The following is a 14,912-nucleotide window of genomic DNA, read 5'->3' on the forward strand; positions in this document are numbered from 1 at the left end:
GTAAAGATTCTAATGTGATGATTATTAGAATATTAAAGTATTAAAGTTATTGGGATTATTTTAGAGTTATTAAAATTAATCCCTCTCTTCTCACTTCAAAAGGGCATTTTGGTATTTTTATTAAGATTAATTAAAATACCATAAAAGAGGAAAAAGTTTTACGACAGTGGACAGAGTTACGTTTCTGAAAAGTGAAAAAGAAAGAACGAACGTTCTTAGAAAAGACAATATAGAAAGCGTAACTTTGACAGAGAAATTATCCTTGCAACTTCTATATCATCAAGAAGACATTAAAGAGGAGTAAGATGAGAGAGAACAATTGACAGGAAGAAACAGGAAGAATTATACAATGGATCCAGGTTAGTTCTTCTTTACTGTGTATATGGAAATTGTGAGTATCATGTAAATTCAAGATCCTGTTGAGTTAATTTTCATTCAATTGAAAAATTAAAGAATTGCTTACAAGAGCACCTGGAATACTCGAGGGAGCAACTCCCTAATGGTATTATACTTATGAAGTAGTGATTGAGAGGATAGGGAGGACAACTTCTTTCTGCACCTCCACAATTTCCCACACCCCATAGAGTTTTATAGTGTGGATTCACCATATGAAATGTAAATTTTATATTTTAGATTATACTGTTAAGAATACTTTTTATTTTATATTCTAAAATGGTTCATGTTGAATTTAAGGTGTAGGGTTCTCTTTAACAAACTCTAACCCTGTAAGAATATAATGAAACAATACCTCAAAATATAAAAGCAAATAATTGAGAGTTTAAGCCCCATTCTCATTTGATAATTTAGGAGATTACATAAATCATTCAATTTTTTCACCATCAAATTGAGTTTAGTGGTTTTAATATCAAACAAGCTTATAAAACTCTTATCCACAACTTCATCCAATTTCCGATAATAAAAACAAGTTTATTCTTTCGAAAGATTCTGCTTTATTCCCCAAAAAATGAATGGTTATGTTTACTTTTAACAAATACAATTAAAATACCCAAACCGTAAATTGAATGCGAAAAATCCATGTCCACCGACGGCACAATCATCTCTTTGTTTGCATGCATGAAGTTACTGATGAATTCCTCTGAAAAAGATTCTTCAAAAGGGACATTATCTAACCCACATATCTCTTACGTTATTCACCACAAAAAGGTACTATATTTTCCATTGGTTCTCCATCCACCACGTAGCATACTTCACAACTCTATATTTAATTTCTTGTATAAGAAAGTTGATGCGACTCCGTTAATATTAATATAAATAGTGGGAGGTTATTTACGAGACTCGTCTAATAAGAAAAAAAATAAACCATTCCATTAAAACGGTTGATTTTAATTTTAACAATATCACTATGAAGATTTGAAATTGCAGTATTGGTGTTCACGGTCAATAGAAAAGTTCTAAGATTAATCATTGATTTCTTAATAAGTTATTCATGAGAGTGAATTATTATTTTTCGGATTTACGTTTCTACCATGTCCAATAGTTTCAGATTGTTTAGGCTTCAAGACTTAAGGTAATTTTAATATTCCTTCTATTTTCTGAGACATTTTTTAAGGATAAAACTGTGACGGAGTACAAACTCCGAAAAATACAATACTTCAGATAAGAAGTGATTAATTCTAACCATGTCACTTGTCGGACTTGGAATTAGAATATTAACATTCATTTTGAGATCGATAACGAGGTTCTAAGACGAACCATCAGTCCCTTAAGCCCTCAATTGGGAATGAACCATTATTCCTCTTAAACCACAATTAAGGGACTTATGTTCCTATCAATAGTCCCACATCGCTTAGGAGTCGAGGACTGAGACAATTTAGATACTTATTTCTCTTTCCACCTTTCGAGATACCTTTTAAGGACAAAGCCATGACAAAGCACCAAGCTCCAAAACGGACAATACCTCTGTGCGATGCATAGTGATTGACCCTAACAATGATAATCAGTGGCCTTGGGACTAGAAAATCGATGCCCGATTTGGGGCCGATAATGATGTTCTAAGACAAACCATCGGTTCCCTTAAGCCCTCCATTGGGAATGAACCCTCAATTCCCTTAGACATTGACTAAGGGCTTATGTTCCTACCTTGCCCAATAGTTCCATATCGCTTAGGAGTTGAGGCCTAACGCAATTTAAATACTCATTCCATCCTTTGAGGCATCTTTTAAGGACAAAACTGTGATGAAACGTAAACTCCAAAGCGGACAATACCTTAGATGAGGGGTGATAGACCCTAGCGATGTCACTTGACGGACTTGGAATCAGAACATTGACGCCCATCATGGGACTAATAATGAGGTTGTAAGATGAACCATCGGTTCCCTTAAGCCCTTCATTGGAGATGAACCCTTAGACCTAGATTAGGGGGCTCGTGTTTCTATCACTCCTAGTAGTCTCACATTACTTAGGAGTCGAGACGTAAAACAATTTAAATAATATTTCTTCTTTCCCTCTTCGAGATACCTTTTAAGGACAAAGCCATGACAAAGCACTAGGCTCCAAAACGAACAATACCTCCGTGTGATGCATAGTGATTGACCCTAACAATGATAATCGGTGGCCTTGGGACTAGAACATCGACGCCCACTGTGGGGCCGATAATGATGTTCTAAGACAAACCATTGGTTCCCTTAAGCCCTCCATTGGGAATGAACCCTCAATTCCCTTAGACATCGACTAAGGGCTTATGTTCCTACCTTGCCCAATAGTCCCACATCGCTTAGGAGTTGAGGCCTAACGTAGTTTAAATACTCATTCCATTCTTTGAGGCGTCTTTTAAGGACAAAACTGTGATGGAACATAAACTCCAAAGCGGACAATACCTTAGATGAGGGGTGATTGACCCTAGCGATGTCACTCGACGGACTTGGAATCAGAACATTGACGCCCATCGTGGGATTGATAATGAGGTTGTAAGATGAACCATCGGTTCTTTAAGCCCTTCGTTGGAGATGAACCCTCATACCCCTTAGACCTAGATTAGGGGGCTCATGTTTCTATCACTCCTAGTAGTCTCACATTACTTAGGAGTCGAGACGTAAAACAATTTAAATAATATTTCTTCTTTCCATCTTCCACCTTTCGAGGCACTTTTTAAGAACAAAATCATGATGGAGTTCTAGTCTCCAAAGCGGATAATACCTTGGGAATGCAGTAATTGATCCTAACAATGATGGTCGACGAACTTGGGATTGTAACAAGAATGAACACTTAATTATAGAATAAAAAAAGAATAATAAGACTCACTTAAGATGTATGAAAACAAAGAGATGAAAATGGTCATTTCTTCAATTACAAAAGGTCATTTGTACATAAAATATGTACGGTATGTTCCGTCTGGTCAACGAGTTGGCCAGACCATTAACACATCAGTTAGTTAAAGGTTATATTTTTACCTTACTAACCGAGCAACTGAGAAGACATTTTTACCAAAAAAACCTAACCGCCAATGCTTAATGGCTTAAAGCAGAAAATCACTATGATTAAACTCCTAAACAAGATTAGTGGACTTTGGGTAGTAATTAAGCTAGCAATAATAACAAAAATTCATTATAAATGCCATAAATAGAAGCCCAAGATAAGGTAGGTTACACTTTAATTACTCATTTATTGCATTTGAATTGAACTGACGTTAACATTGAAGAATCTTTGACAATTAGTCTCAGTATCAATGAAGTGGAAATAAGTTAGAACAAGGAATAGTGGTCAACCGACCTTTAGAAAGAGATTGACGGACCCTAGTTATTGAAAAATATATACAAATATTAGTAAAAGCGATTGATATAAAAAGTAAACTTGAAAATTAATAAAAAATATTAAAATAACATAAAGCAAAATTGATTTCATTAGTAATTGGAAAGTCCCATTAGGCATGATAAAAAAAATTCGTATCTCGACATATTTATGAGTAAAACCTATGATAGATACTAAATGAATAACCTTAATAGATATTTTCAGGAAATGGATATAAATTAATTTTGTTTGTTGACGAGATGAGTATAGTCTTTCCTACATACAAATACACACTACTCGTTAATAATTATTAGTAAGTTTTATTTTATTAGTAAGTTTTAGTTGAGTTTTTTTTAAGTACAAGTGAACAAAATAAAATTATTAATGTAAGAAATATTAATATGAAATAATCATCTAAATTTTGACTTCATTTGTTTTGTTTTATTTACTTATTAAAGTTATTTTGTAAAGATTAATTTTTTAAAATTTACATTTGACCAAACTCATTTAAAAATTAGTTGCATTAATATTTTATTGATTAATTTAGTTTGAATTGTACATAAAAATTATTATTATTTATTTAAGTTTTTATTTTAAATAATTTTTTAAAGTAATTTTATTTAAAATTAAAAAAAAGTAAAATATAAAAATATTTATAAATGTACATTTATACACATGTGGGTAAAAAAGAACCTATAGGTATTTTTCTTTGGATATTCAACCAGTTGACAAAATAGAATTTCTGTAGTCAAAACGAATTCGTACTCGACCTAATCTATAAACAAAAATTAAGATTGGAGTATTTTAATATATATACTTATATTATATTTACTTATTTTTTTATTTTATCTAAATTATACAGATGAAACTTGAAAAGACAATGATATTTTAACAATACTTTTTGACAACTTTGTTGACAACGAGATACGTATCACTATTTCATTTATCTGTTTGAATTTATTTTAAAAAAATATTTGAAACGGACCCATCATAAGATACCACTCAAAAAATTATGAAAAAAAAATTGTTAAAAAAACTTTTTTTCAACTTGAAAATAACCTAAAGCCAAAATTCATTTAATTTGTGTGGTAGTAATTAGAAGGTCCCACAAAGGATAGACAACAGCTAAAATTGCAGTGTTCTGATACGCCTTTCTTTTGTCTAACCACCGCTATGCACAAAGGACAAAGATTTTCAATTGCGTCCACGAAAACTCCATATATATCTTTCTTCTTTTTCTTGGCTCACAACACCAGTTAGAGTGTCTGAGATTTGCATCTCCAAGGAAAACAAAGAATGGAAAAACAGAAAATGGGTGTGTTAAGAGCTGCAATTGGAGATGCAATTCTGACATCAATGTGGGTTTTCATCATCTCAACTTTGAGAATTGCTTCAACTGAGGTAGCACTTTTCCTCAGCCTCCAACCCTTTTCAGTTGCAGGTCTCTTCATCACCACAATCTTGAACACTCTCTATGTGCTCACCATAAGCTTCATTGGAAGTGTGTTAGGTGGTGCAAGCTTCAACCCTTCAACCACAGTTTCATTCTACACTGCAGGTCTCAGACCTGACTCATCTCTTGCATCAATGGCTGTTAGGTTCCCTGCTCAGGCATTTGGTGGGGCTGTTGGAGTCAAGGCTCTTCTTCTTGTTATGCCATCACAGTACAAGCAGATGCTGAAAGGTCCTTTTTTGAAGGTGGACTTGCACACTGGTGCCTTTGCTGAGGGGCTCTTGACCTTCACTCATAACATGGCTATTCTCTTTGTGATGCTGAGGGGTCCCAAGAACCCTTTTTTGAAGGTGTATTTGCTTTCTGTTGCTACTGCTGCTTTGGTTATCCCTGGTGCTGGGTTCACTGGCCCTTCCATGAACCCTGCCAATGCCTTTGGATGGGCCTTTGTCAACAACAAGCACAACACTTGGGAACAGTTTTATGTCTATTGGGTATGCCCTTTCGTAGGAGCATCCTCTGCTGCTTTCATCTTCAAGTCTATATTTATGGCACCAATCAAGCACAAGAAGGCTTGAAATACATTTTAGTTCCTTCTTCTTCCCCTGTCTGTATTTATATCCTTCAGTTGAGTGTTACTTTCATCTTGGTATGTTCAACTTTACTCTTTATATCTTAAACCTCTTTGAGAGAGAAGTATGTTGATGAGTGATTCAGGGGAAATTTGAAAGAAAATGAGCAAATTAATTGGTAAATTGGAGATGAGAAGACAAAAGTAACTATGAATACATTCCATCAATAACAAAGTTTCAATAGCATGGCACTTAAACAATATTTTGAGTACTGAGTAGAACAACAAAAGTTTTTTATCATGTTCGTTGAAAATATCAAATTGTTGTTTATTTTTTTAAGTTTCAAGTACTTTATAAATTTGCATATTTTTAATTGATTTTTTATTGAAAAAAATTATTTTGTTGAGTATTTAAAACATTATTTTAATTTTGTTTAAATCTTATGTAGTTTGATTTTACCAGAGAATTACCTGATTAATGTTTTTGTCTTTTCGTCTTTATCGAACAATTTCCTACTTTCTCAAATATTTTTCGACTTTGCACTTAAATCTCCTTCAATTTATCGATCAATTCATTTATGAAAAAAATGAATGAGTTGAATGAGATTCGAAAGAAATAAACAAGTTAACTAATGAGTTCGAGACTATTGGGTACAAACAAAGTTTCACATCAGAAAAAATAAGAGATGAATATGAATTTATATACACATAAGATACCTTCATTGAGAAAAGGCCTTTTGGAGTGGTACTAAAAACAAATCCGTAAGGAGTTGGGTCAAAATGAACAATATCTTATTAATGTGGAGACTTATGTGTATGTGTAAGAGATGTATTGCTGACGAAAATCAAATACCGAAATATCTAAATGCAAATATAATTTCGATTCTAGGTTATGAAATTTAAAATTCAATTTGAATACATACCTTTTGGTAGAAATTTATAGTATAAAGAACCTTTAATAAATTTAAGCTTAATTATGAATCTCAAATTTAAAAAAATATACTTTTAAAAGCTTACACCAACTATTCTAATTAATAAAGAATAATAAAACAAAAAGTAATAACAAGAAATTGGTGTGATTGAATTTTAGTAAGAAAATCAAATTGAATTGATTTTTTTCCCTTCGTGATTTATTATGGTCTTTGGATTGAAGAAAAAAAATTATGAAAAAAACAAGTGCAAAAATCTTATTCTAATTCAAAGGTCTATATTGTTGAGAACCATCTTAAATTTATATCAAAAAAATTCATTTTTCGAGTTCAAGAACNATGTTTCTTATAAAAGTAATAAATTTAAGGATAAACAAATCATGATAATGAGATTTTTTTAATGATATAAGAAATTACTCTTTAATTAATATTTATGAAAATCCTACTTACAAGCTCTAAAGTATAAATGACTCTTATAAATTCAACAAGTAGAAATTTTTTTCCCTGAAAAAGTACACTGTTTTTTCCACTTATCCACCTTGATTTTCTCTAAAAATACCAACACATGTAGGTAAGCTAGGACAATTCACCATTAGTTTTTATCTTAAGCTAATTAGCAAATGAAATTTATCATATTACATTTGTAAAAGAAACCACCATATTCTCCTTTCTCAGTCACACACTAATTTCTTAATTTTAAAAACAATATAAGTAAAAACAATTAGATCTTGAAATCTACTATGGTTTCTCTTCCTCTAAATCATTCATATAATCACAATAAGGACAACCACTTTATTTACAATACGAAAAGAATAACAAGAAGACTTTATAAACTAAACAACCAAATTTGAAAAGCAAAACAACAAATCTTGGAAAACTCCTTTCAACCATTGCCACAACCACATAATAATATTGAAAGAATAAATAAGAGAATGATAAACATTTTCCACACATAGAACATAAAATCACTTCCCTTTTTTTAACCTCTAAATCAACAGCAAACAACCATACTACAACTTCTAAAGAATCAATGTTTTCATTGGTGGCACAACATCCAACTAAATCAAATTCCTCCAATCCATACATTCCATACTATAATAGAATTTTTTTTAGCAACTTTTTAAGAAAACACATCAATATTATCTAAAATCCAATTAGACACATCCTAATTCTCATTAACCATCAAAGAAGAAAATTGACATAAATTAGCAATAAATGAAGAAAAGTTTTAACGAGTACCTCTTGAAGGTGAGCTAATAACATATAACCTTACTTTGTCAAAATAAGAAATTATAATAAATTTAGATATGTAAATATCAAAAGACCAACGTTCATTCCAAATATTAATAGAGTCACCTTACTTAGAGTCCAAAAGTTATTTTCAAGAATAATATCATACAGATTCAACTCTCAATTTAAAGTATTAAATCACATAGATGTTTCATTTACCCGCTAATATAAAATACTTAGCTCCTTATATATTGTCTTTTGTACTTAGTTTTTGTTTTATTTTGAAGAACTTTGGTTTTGCTAAAACAATTTTTATTCTCTTTCAACTGTTGAACTAATTTGATATTTGAAAAATTTTATCAGATTTCCAAAGTAATTTCCATCTTATCAAACTATTAATTAACATTTGTTTTCCTTTATGCAATTTTGTTAATTGATAATTCAAATTTTTCTAAGACACACAATTAATCATTTTAAATTTTTTAAATATTTTTTATTTGTTATTTATTTTTATCATTTAGAATATTGTGTTAATGATTTTTTATATAATTAGTTTTATTTTTTAACTCACCCTCGTAAATATAACTTTACCACCATAAAAATATAACGACTTTCATTTATTATAATACAATAATTACTCTTATTGTCATGAATATTGTTTATCATCATCCAAGGACCAAAGATTTATGTTTAAATTCGAATTATTATTAATTTAATATATTTTTTGTGTGATTTTGTTCACGTGTATTATAAATTAATCTTTATTAGTGTATAGAAATAGAGGTTTCACTATAATTTAGTGAAAAAAAATTAAAGAGACATTTGGAATATTTTTATACTTGAATAGTTGTTTTCTTTTTATTTGTTTTAAAAATATTTTTTTAACTTTATCAATTTTGTTTCATTAATGTTTATAAGATTAATAGATCTTTTTTATTTTCATGAAATTTTATTTATGTAATATTTTATATAATTCTTCCACTTTTATCCAATTGTTATTTGATACTTTTATTTGAAATTTATACCATTATAATTTCTTTCTAAAAATTTGACATTGCAGAATTGAGAATACATGTTTTTTATATTATTGAATATATGATAATATCATATTTTCTTTGTTGTGATTTTTAATTTTTTATAAAAATTAATTAATTGATATTGATATAGTAAGAAAACAGGTATGTACATGAGTATGAGTATACTCAGTAACTAGTGGGTACAAACATGACAAGTATACCCATTCTGACTATACATATTTTTTTAGGAGTCTACTTATAAACTTTTTAATAGTGTCTCCCAAAAGATATTTTCTTGTTTTCAATAAAATATATTTGCATTAGATTCTAGGATTTGATTTAGTAATTGGAATTGTCATAATTTTGAAATAAGAGTCATGTTGTTTTATGTTGAATTAAATAGAAATCAAACCTAATTAATTCATAGCTATAAGTTATGAATTGAGTTTATTTGATAATTATTTAAGTTTAATCTTTTTGTGATAAAATATCTAATCTTGTGCGTTTTAAGTCTAAATATGATGATGAAAAACTACCATCTGTTATTTATATTTTTCTTGAATATGATTTGTTCATTTATGTTTATACTATAATATTTAGATTCATTATTTACTTTTCAACTTAGCTAGAAATGTATAATTTGATATAATTGAGGGTAATTATTATTTTTAGCTACTTGATCAAATAAGTCCACCTTTATATTAATCCATTGACAACCCCTTTAAGTCATTAACTTCTTTTTATTAAGCTTATTGAAAAATTTCAAAAGAAAAAGAATCTAAGTTTTGCCTTAGGAAAAAGAATGAGCTAGTAGATTGTGTTTGAAATGATTGATAAATTCTTGATTGCTCATGTGAATATTTAATCGTTAACGATTTAGACGTCGTCAACAAAATTGACGAATATAAAAATCAAAAGTAATATTAAACCTTTGAAATATAAGACGACAAGTAAACAATTAGTACTCTCAACTAATTTGTATAAGTCACTTATGAGAGAGAGAGGAGTTGAGACATATATGTTGACAGTATGTTAAGAAGAGTTTATTTCAGAAAAAAAAAGAAAAAAAAAAAGATTATGTTAAAGCTTCGTTGCATAATTATTCACTTTATATTATACATTTTTGGTGAATGAATAATTCATTTTCAATGAAAGATTTTTTAAAGTCTCATGAAACATGAAAAAGAGAAAAGTAGGAAACTCGATTAATTAATTTAATAGTTGTCATTACAACTTAACTAGTATCTTGAACCTTGGTAGTTGTATGTCATGAAAATTTACAACTTTTTTACAAATAATACAAATTTAAAATTTTAGCTAAAAAAGATTATTCAACAAAGTTTATGTAGATTTTATTATATAAATTACATGATGAATGATAATATTTTTCTTCAATGTAAATCTTAAGATATTCAATCACATAAATTTATTTTGCAATTTTATTTAAATTTGATACTCTTATTTGTAAATTTGTTTTACTTTGACTATATTATTTTTCTATTAAGTAAATATTTATTCAATTTTATAATTAATCACAAATTTGCTTATTTGAATAAATTTTTTTGAAAAAACATATCAAAATAAATAAAAAAAAAATCTGACAAAATGGGTAAGGAAGTGAAATTGTAAAAAACCATATAACTCAACATATGGTATTCTTATACATAGGCAAGCAAACTCTCACTTTCTATATAACTCACGCCATCAGAACTTAATACAATATGCTGCTCCAAACAGCAACAAGGAGATAAAAAAGTTCAAAGGTAGCATTTCAACCATAGAGTATAAAAACTTAGACTTACTACTACAAACAAAGCTTTTAGTATAGTATTAAAACAGTGACAGATTTTGAAGTTTCCAAGGGGAACTCTCTTCAGCAGCTACAAGAACATAGATTCTAAGTGAAGCACACTTGTAAAACTGCCATGGAGTACAAGATAGGTTACACTGAAGCCCTGAGATTTTAGGTGCATTGGTCATTTCAGCATCAACAATAGATCTTCTTAAGGGTTGTCATTGCTTAGTTCTTCAATATAAGGATCTGTGTAGTGCATAGCTTCTAATTAGAGTTTCATCTTCATCTTAAATAAACCCCTATATGTGTTTTCCTATTGCAAATCATTGACACATAGCATTAGAAATTTGCTACTGTTTTTTCCCCAAATTCTTTTCTTAGCAATAATCAAATTGTGCAACAATAATAACTTAAGGTCTTAAAACATTATAACAAGAACTGAATAAGTCTTGAGTTGAGTAAACTCTTTATTAATTTTTGTGAATAAAAACTAATATGACAAACATTTAGTGGTTCAAGGAACAATATTTTCTTTTGGGTTTGTGTGTGTAAACAAATAGATAAGTGATAATTTTATTGGAAGTCCTATATCGATTAGAGATAAAACCAATTCATGGATGTAAGTCTCATCTTACAAACTGATTTTATATGATTGAATTAGACTTAAAATCCGAATATTAAACATCAATCATCCTCTTATTTACATAAAATGAAATAACCAAGTTGGTTTAGGATTTTAAATATATCATAAAACAAATAATAACTTTGATTTGATTCTTGATGGGAGAAAAGGTTGAAATGATAGACTTTTGCCTTCTTTTTCATTTTTCATTTTCTTAACTCATGAATAAACTTATTAATGAAAAAAGATTAATGCATTTGGTATCTCTAAAATTACTTCATATTAAAATTTAAACTTCCAATGAATTTTCAATATATTTTAATCGCATATCACACTTGATAATTATATTAATTAGGTTGTGATGTTAACTTCTTTAATTGTGAATTAAATATGTAATTATATTAATAAGATATTTACAAATATATATCCTCTTTTTTGTTTTAAGATTCACCATATCTTTGAGCCGTTGAACTAACCTGACCGTGGGAGATTCGAGAAAGTTTTTTTTTTTTTCAAACATAGGTTTCGGAAATTTCATTTAAGAAATTATTAAAAAATACATGTACAATATTTGTAGTGGATTAGTATATTTTAGATCCTAGAATCTTGTAAGAAACTTTTACTATATCTTATTTCATTTTAAATAAATTTTATAAAATCACATTACTTTTAAGCAACTTTATAAATTTTGTTTCAATATATAAGCCTCACGATTTTATACTTGCTTATTTAAATTATAATTTCTTTAGAATTTAAAATTTAATTTAATTATTAGAATTGAATTTTAATGAAATGGTAGTATTCTAAAGCTTTGGAATCTTATATAGAATTCAGATCTTAATATTTTATTCCAAAACCCTTATCATATGCTTAAAAATGTTCCAATAGAACATATGCTACTACATCTAAATCTTGCCCCAAATCAAAGCATGTATTTCTATAGGCTAATTATATTATTATCAACCTTTTTATTTAGACTTCAAAACTTGAAAACAACACAACCCAATTACCTTTCCTTACACAAAATGCCAATCATGCTCTCATCTTTTGTATGTGATTTTGGTTTTTGAAGTATTATATACCTCAACATGCATAGAAATAATCGATCCATTTGTTTGTTTACTTCATTATTACTAAATTCCCAACATAGATTACAAAGCCCCCACAATCACAATTATTTTAGAGAAACCCCATTATCTTTATTAATAAAAAATAAAAGGGAAAAAGCTTATCATTTTTCAAAATAATATATTATCCTACAAAACCATAATAAAAAAACAATCCGGGGTTAGAATAAAAGAAAAAAAAAACTCATTAAAAATAACCAATTACATTAATACACGAGAAGCTACTTATTAATAAATCAATTAATACTTTAAGCTAATAGTACAAGTAGCACAACTTTTATAAAATAATATCAAAAGAAAGAAAAACAAAAACAAAAACAACCCAAGATTAATTTAATGTAACCCAATTTGAACAAACTTGGCATGTGAAGAAGAATATTCAAACGATCATATAAAAAGGACAGAAAAGTACGTACCTGAAAGCAACTGCTATTTGGTTCTTTACGAGACATGGCTTTGTATCCCAAAATTTGAGGTAAACTGAATTTTGAACCAATAGATGAAGAACAAGAAGCTAATGTTGCTTTCAAAAACCATCTTTCATTGGTACTGGGGCTTCTGATTGACACATGTAAAAACAAACAACAGAAAAACACTTCCATCATTCTAAGCAACAATGTCTTATATTCCATGAAATTGTAATAACATCTGGGTGTCTGTCTTTCCTTTTTCTGTTGTGCTAGGTAGAAACTTTGTTGCATATTAAGAACTCAGATAAGTAAGAAACCAAAAGGGTTTTATAATAAGATGATGAAGCATAGGTTAATTATGTGAAATATAAAGGCATGAATTATGAACATACCATAGATTAAGCCTCAGATTGTAAAGATGAAGAAGAAGGTGAAGGAGGAGCAGCCATGTTGAGTGTACGGACAAAGGGTTTGGCCCTTTAGTGTGTGGCCACTCCTCTTCGAAAAAGAGCTTAGGGTTTAAACCATAAAGAATTATATAGAGACGAAAATAGAAAAAGAGTTAGAAGGAAGAAAGATGGTTCATTGAATCTGGACGCACACAGGGTTTTAAGGAGCATAGTAGAGAGACAGGAACACAACATCATGGATGTGGGACTATGGTTGTAAAAAGGTATGGTAGGTGCGCGAAGCATCTGTTTAACGTTTCTCTTTATGGGGAAAAGAGTGAAAACACGAATTTAATAAAGTTTTTGAGCATCAAATGAGGCTAATGTTTACAGATATTTTTGTTGGATGCTTCTTAATTAATCAAGATTCCCCTTTGAGTAATCAATCTCCTTAATGAATGGACATTATTAGAATGGAAGTATTATATACTATTTATTAGGAGTTAAGCACTGTCTTCAAGTAATCCCATTATGTGTGAAAAATTGTAAGAGTGTCTGCTGAAGAAACCAAGGGACCACTCATTTAAGTAAATTATATTAAATTCACTGCAGAGTTTTTTTTAACCAGAATTTGCGTATTTAGTATGTTTTATTAAATTTTTTGGTATTTTTAGTCGAGTTGTTATTAAAAATTTGTATTTAAATAATTTTAGTTATCATTTTTAATTTTTGTTTAATACATATAATTTATTATGAATGATAAAGTGGGATAGGATTTGTAAGCCAACAGTCCCCAATAGAAACGTAATGGAATGACTCAATTTTTGGATTCTTAAGATCTATTTGACCTGTCCACAACTCTTCAACTCACACGCGTCAAACAAGATGGATCGTCATAAATTTAAATTGTAAAATATGTTTTTAGTATTAAATGGAAAAACAAATACTTTGTAACCATTGTAAGAGGTGTGTATATTTTTAAGAACTTATTTATTGTATATTGCATAAGTCTCCCAAAATATAATTAGAATTTCTAAGTTATTTTTTAGGATTTTAGAATTAACAAAAAATTCTCTGAAACAATAAAATTAACCCAAGATAGGTGTGTATAAGTATACAGATAACTAATTAAGCATTCAGATAAATGCATGAAACTAAGCATTATGATTAATAAAGCTCACACTTTCAATAAAAAAAAATAGCTGCATCTGAAAAATTAGATTTAAAAAAGTATAATTTTTATTTTGTTTTGAACAAATATTTTACAGATGTTAAAGACAAGATTGTTTAGAAAAATTAGACTATCTAAGAACTCATGTTTTGAAGTTTAACATACCATACTTAAAAAAATATTGGTTGTACAATGAGATGTCTAACATATTATATTTGCTAAAGAATAAAATTGAATAAAGTGTTTATCAATATAATTGTCTATCCAAAATGTTGAAAGAAATAATCATTTACAATGATTTTATAAATATTGCACTTTGAAGTAAATAGTGTGTAACAGACATGATTGCCAAACAATGTCTGATATAATGGAAACAATGTTGAACCAATAATCGTCTACATGAAATGAATAGTCAAAGATATATATATATATATATATATATATATATATAT

The 14,912-nt window shown here is 28.8% G+C and overlaps 1 protein-coding gene and 1 long non-coding RNA gene across 3 annotated transcripts; one reads left to right on the forward strand and one right to left on the reverse strand.

Annotated features, from left to right (window-relative positions):
- The first annotated feature begins 4,975 nt into the window (after window positions 1-4,975).
- LOC106755709 (aquaporin SIP1-1) lies at window positions 4,976-5,896 on the forward strand. Its single transcript, XM_014637915.2, has one exon. The coding sequence runs from the start codon at window positions 5,044-5,046 to the stop codon at window positions 5,776-5,778; it is 735 nt and encodes a 244-aa protein (XP_014493401.1). The 5' UTR covers window positions 4,976-5,043; the 3' UTR covers window positions 5,779-5,896.
- Window positions 5,897-10,559: 4,663 nt separating this feature from the next.
- Window positions 10,560-13,469, reverse strand: LOC106755933. 2 transcript variants are annotated; one of them, XR_001375428.2, is made up of 3 exons: window positions 13,293-13,469; window positions 12,907-13,048; window positions 10,560-11,054 (listed from the first exon to the last, which is right to left on the reverse strand). It is a non-coding gene; the product is annotated as an uncharacterized LOC106755933 (long non-coding RNA). The 2 variants fall into 2 exon arrangements; XR_001375427.2 differs by having other exon boundaries at window positions 10,560-10,987; window positions 13,293-13,461.
- Between the last annotated feature and the right edge of the window lie 1,443 nt (window positions 13,470-14,912).

The sequence above is a fragment of the Vigna radiata genome, chromosome 2 (genome assembly GCF_000741045.1).
Source record: "Vigna radiata var. radiata cultivar VC1973A chromosome 2, Vradiata_ver6, whole genome shotgun sequence".
NCBI classification, from domain to species: Eukaryota; Viridiplantae; Streptophyta; class Magnoliopsida; order Fabales; family Fabaceae; genus Vigna; species Vigna radiata.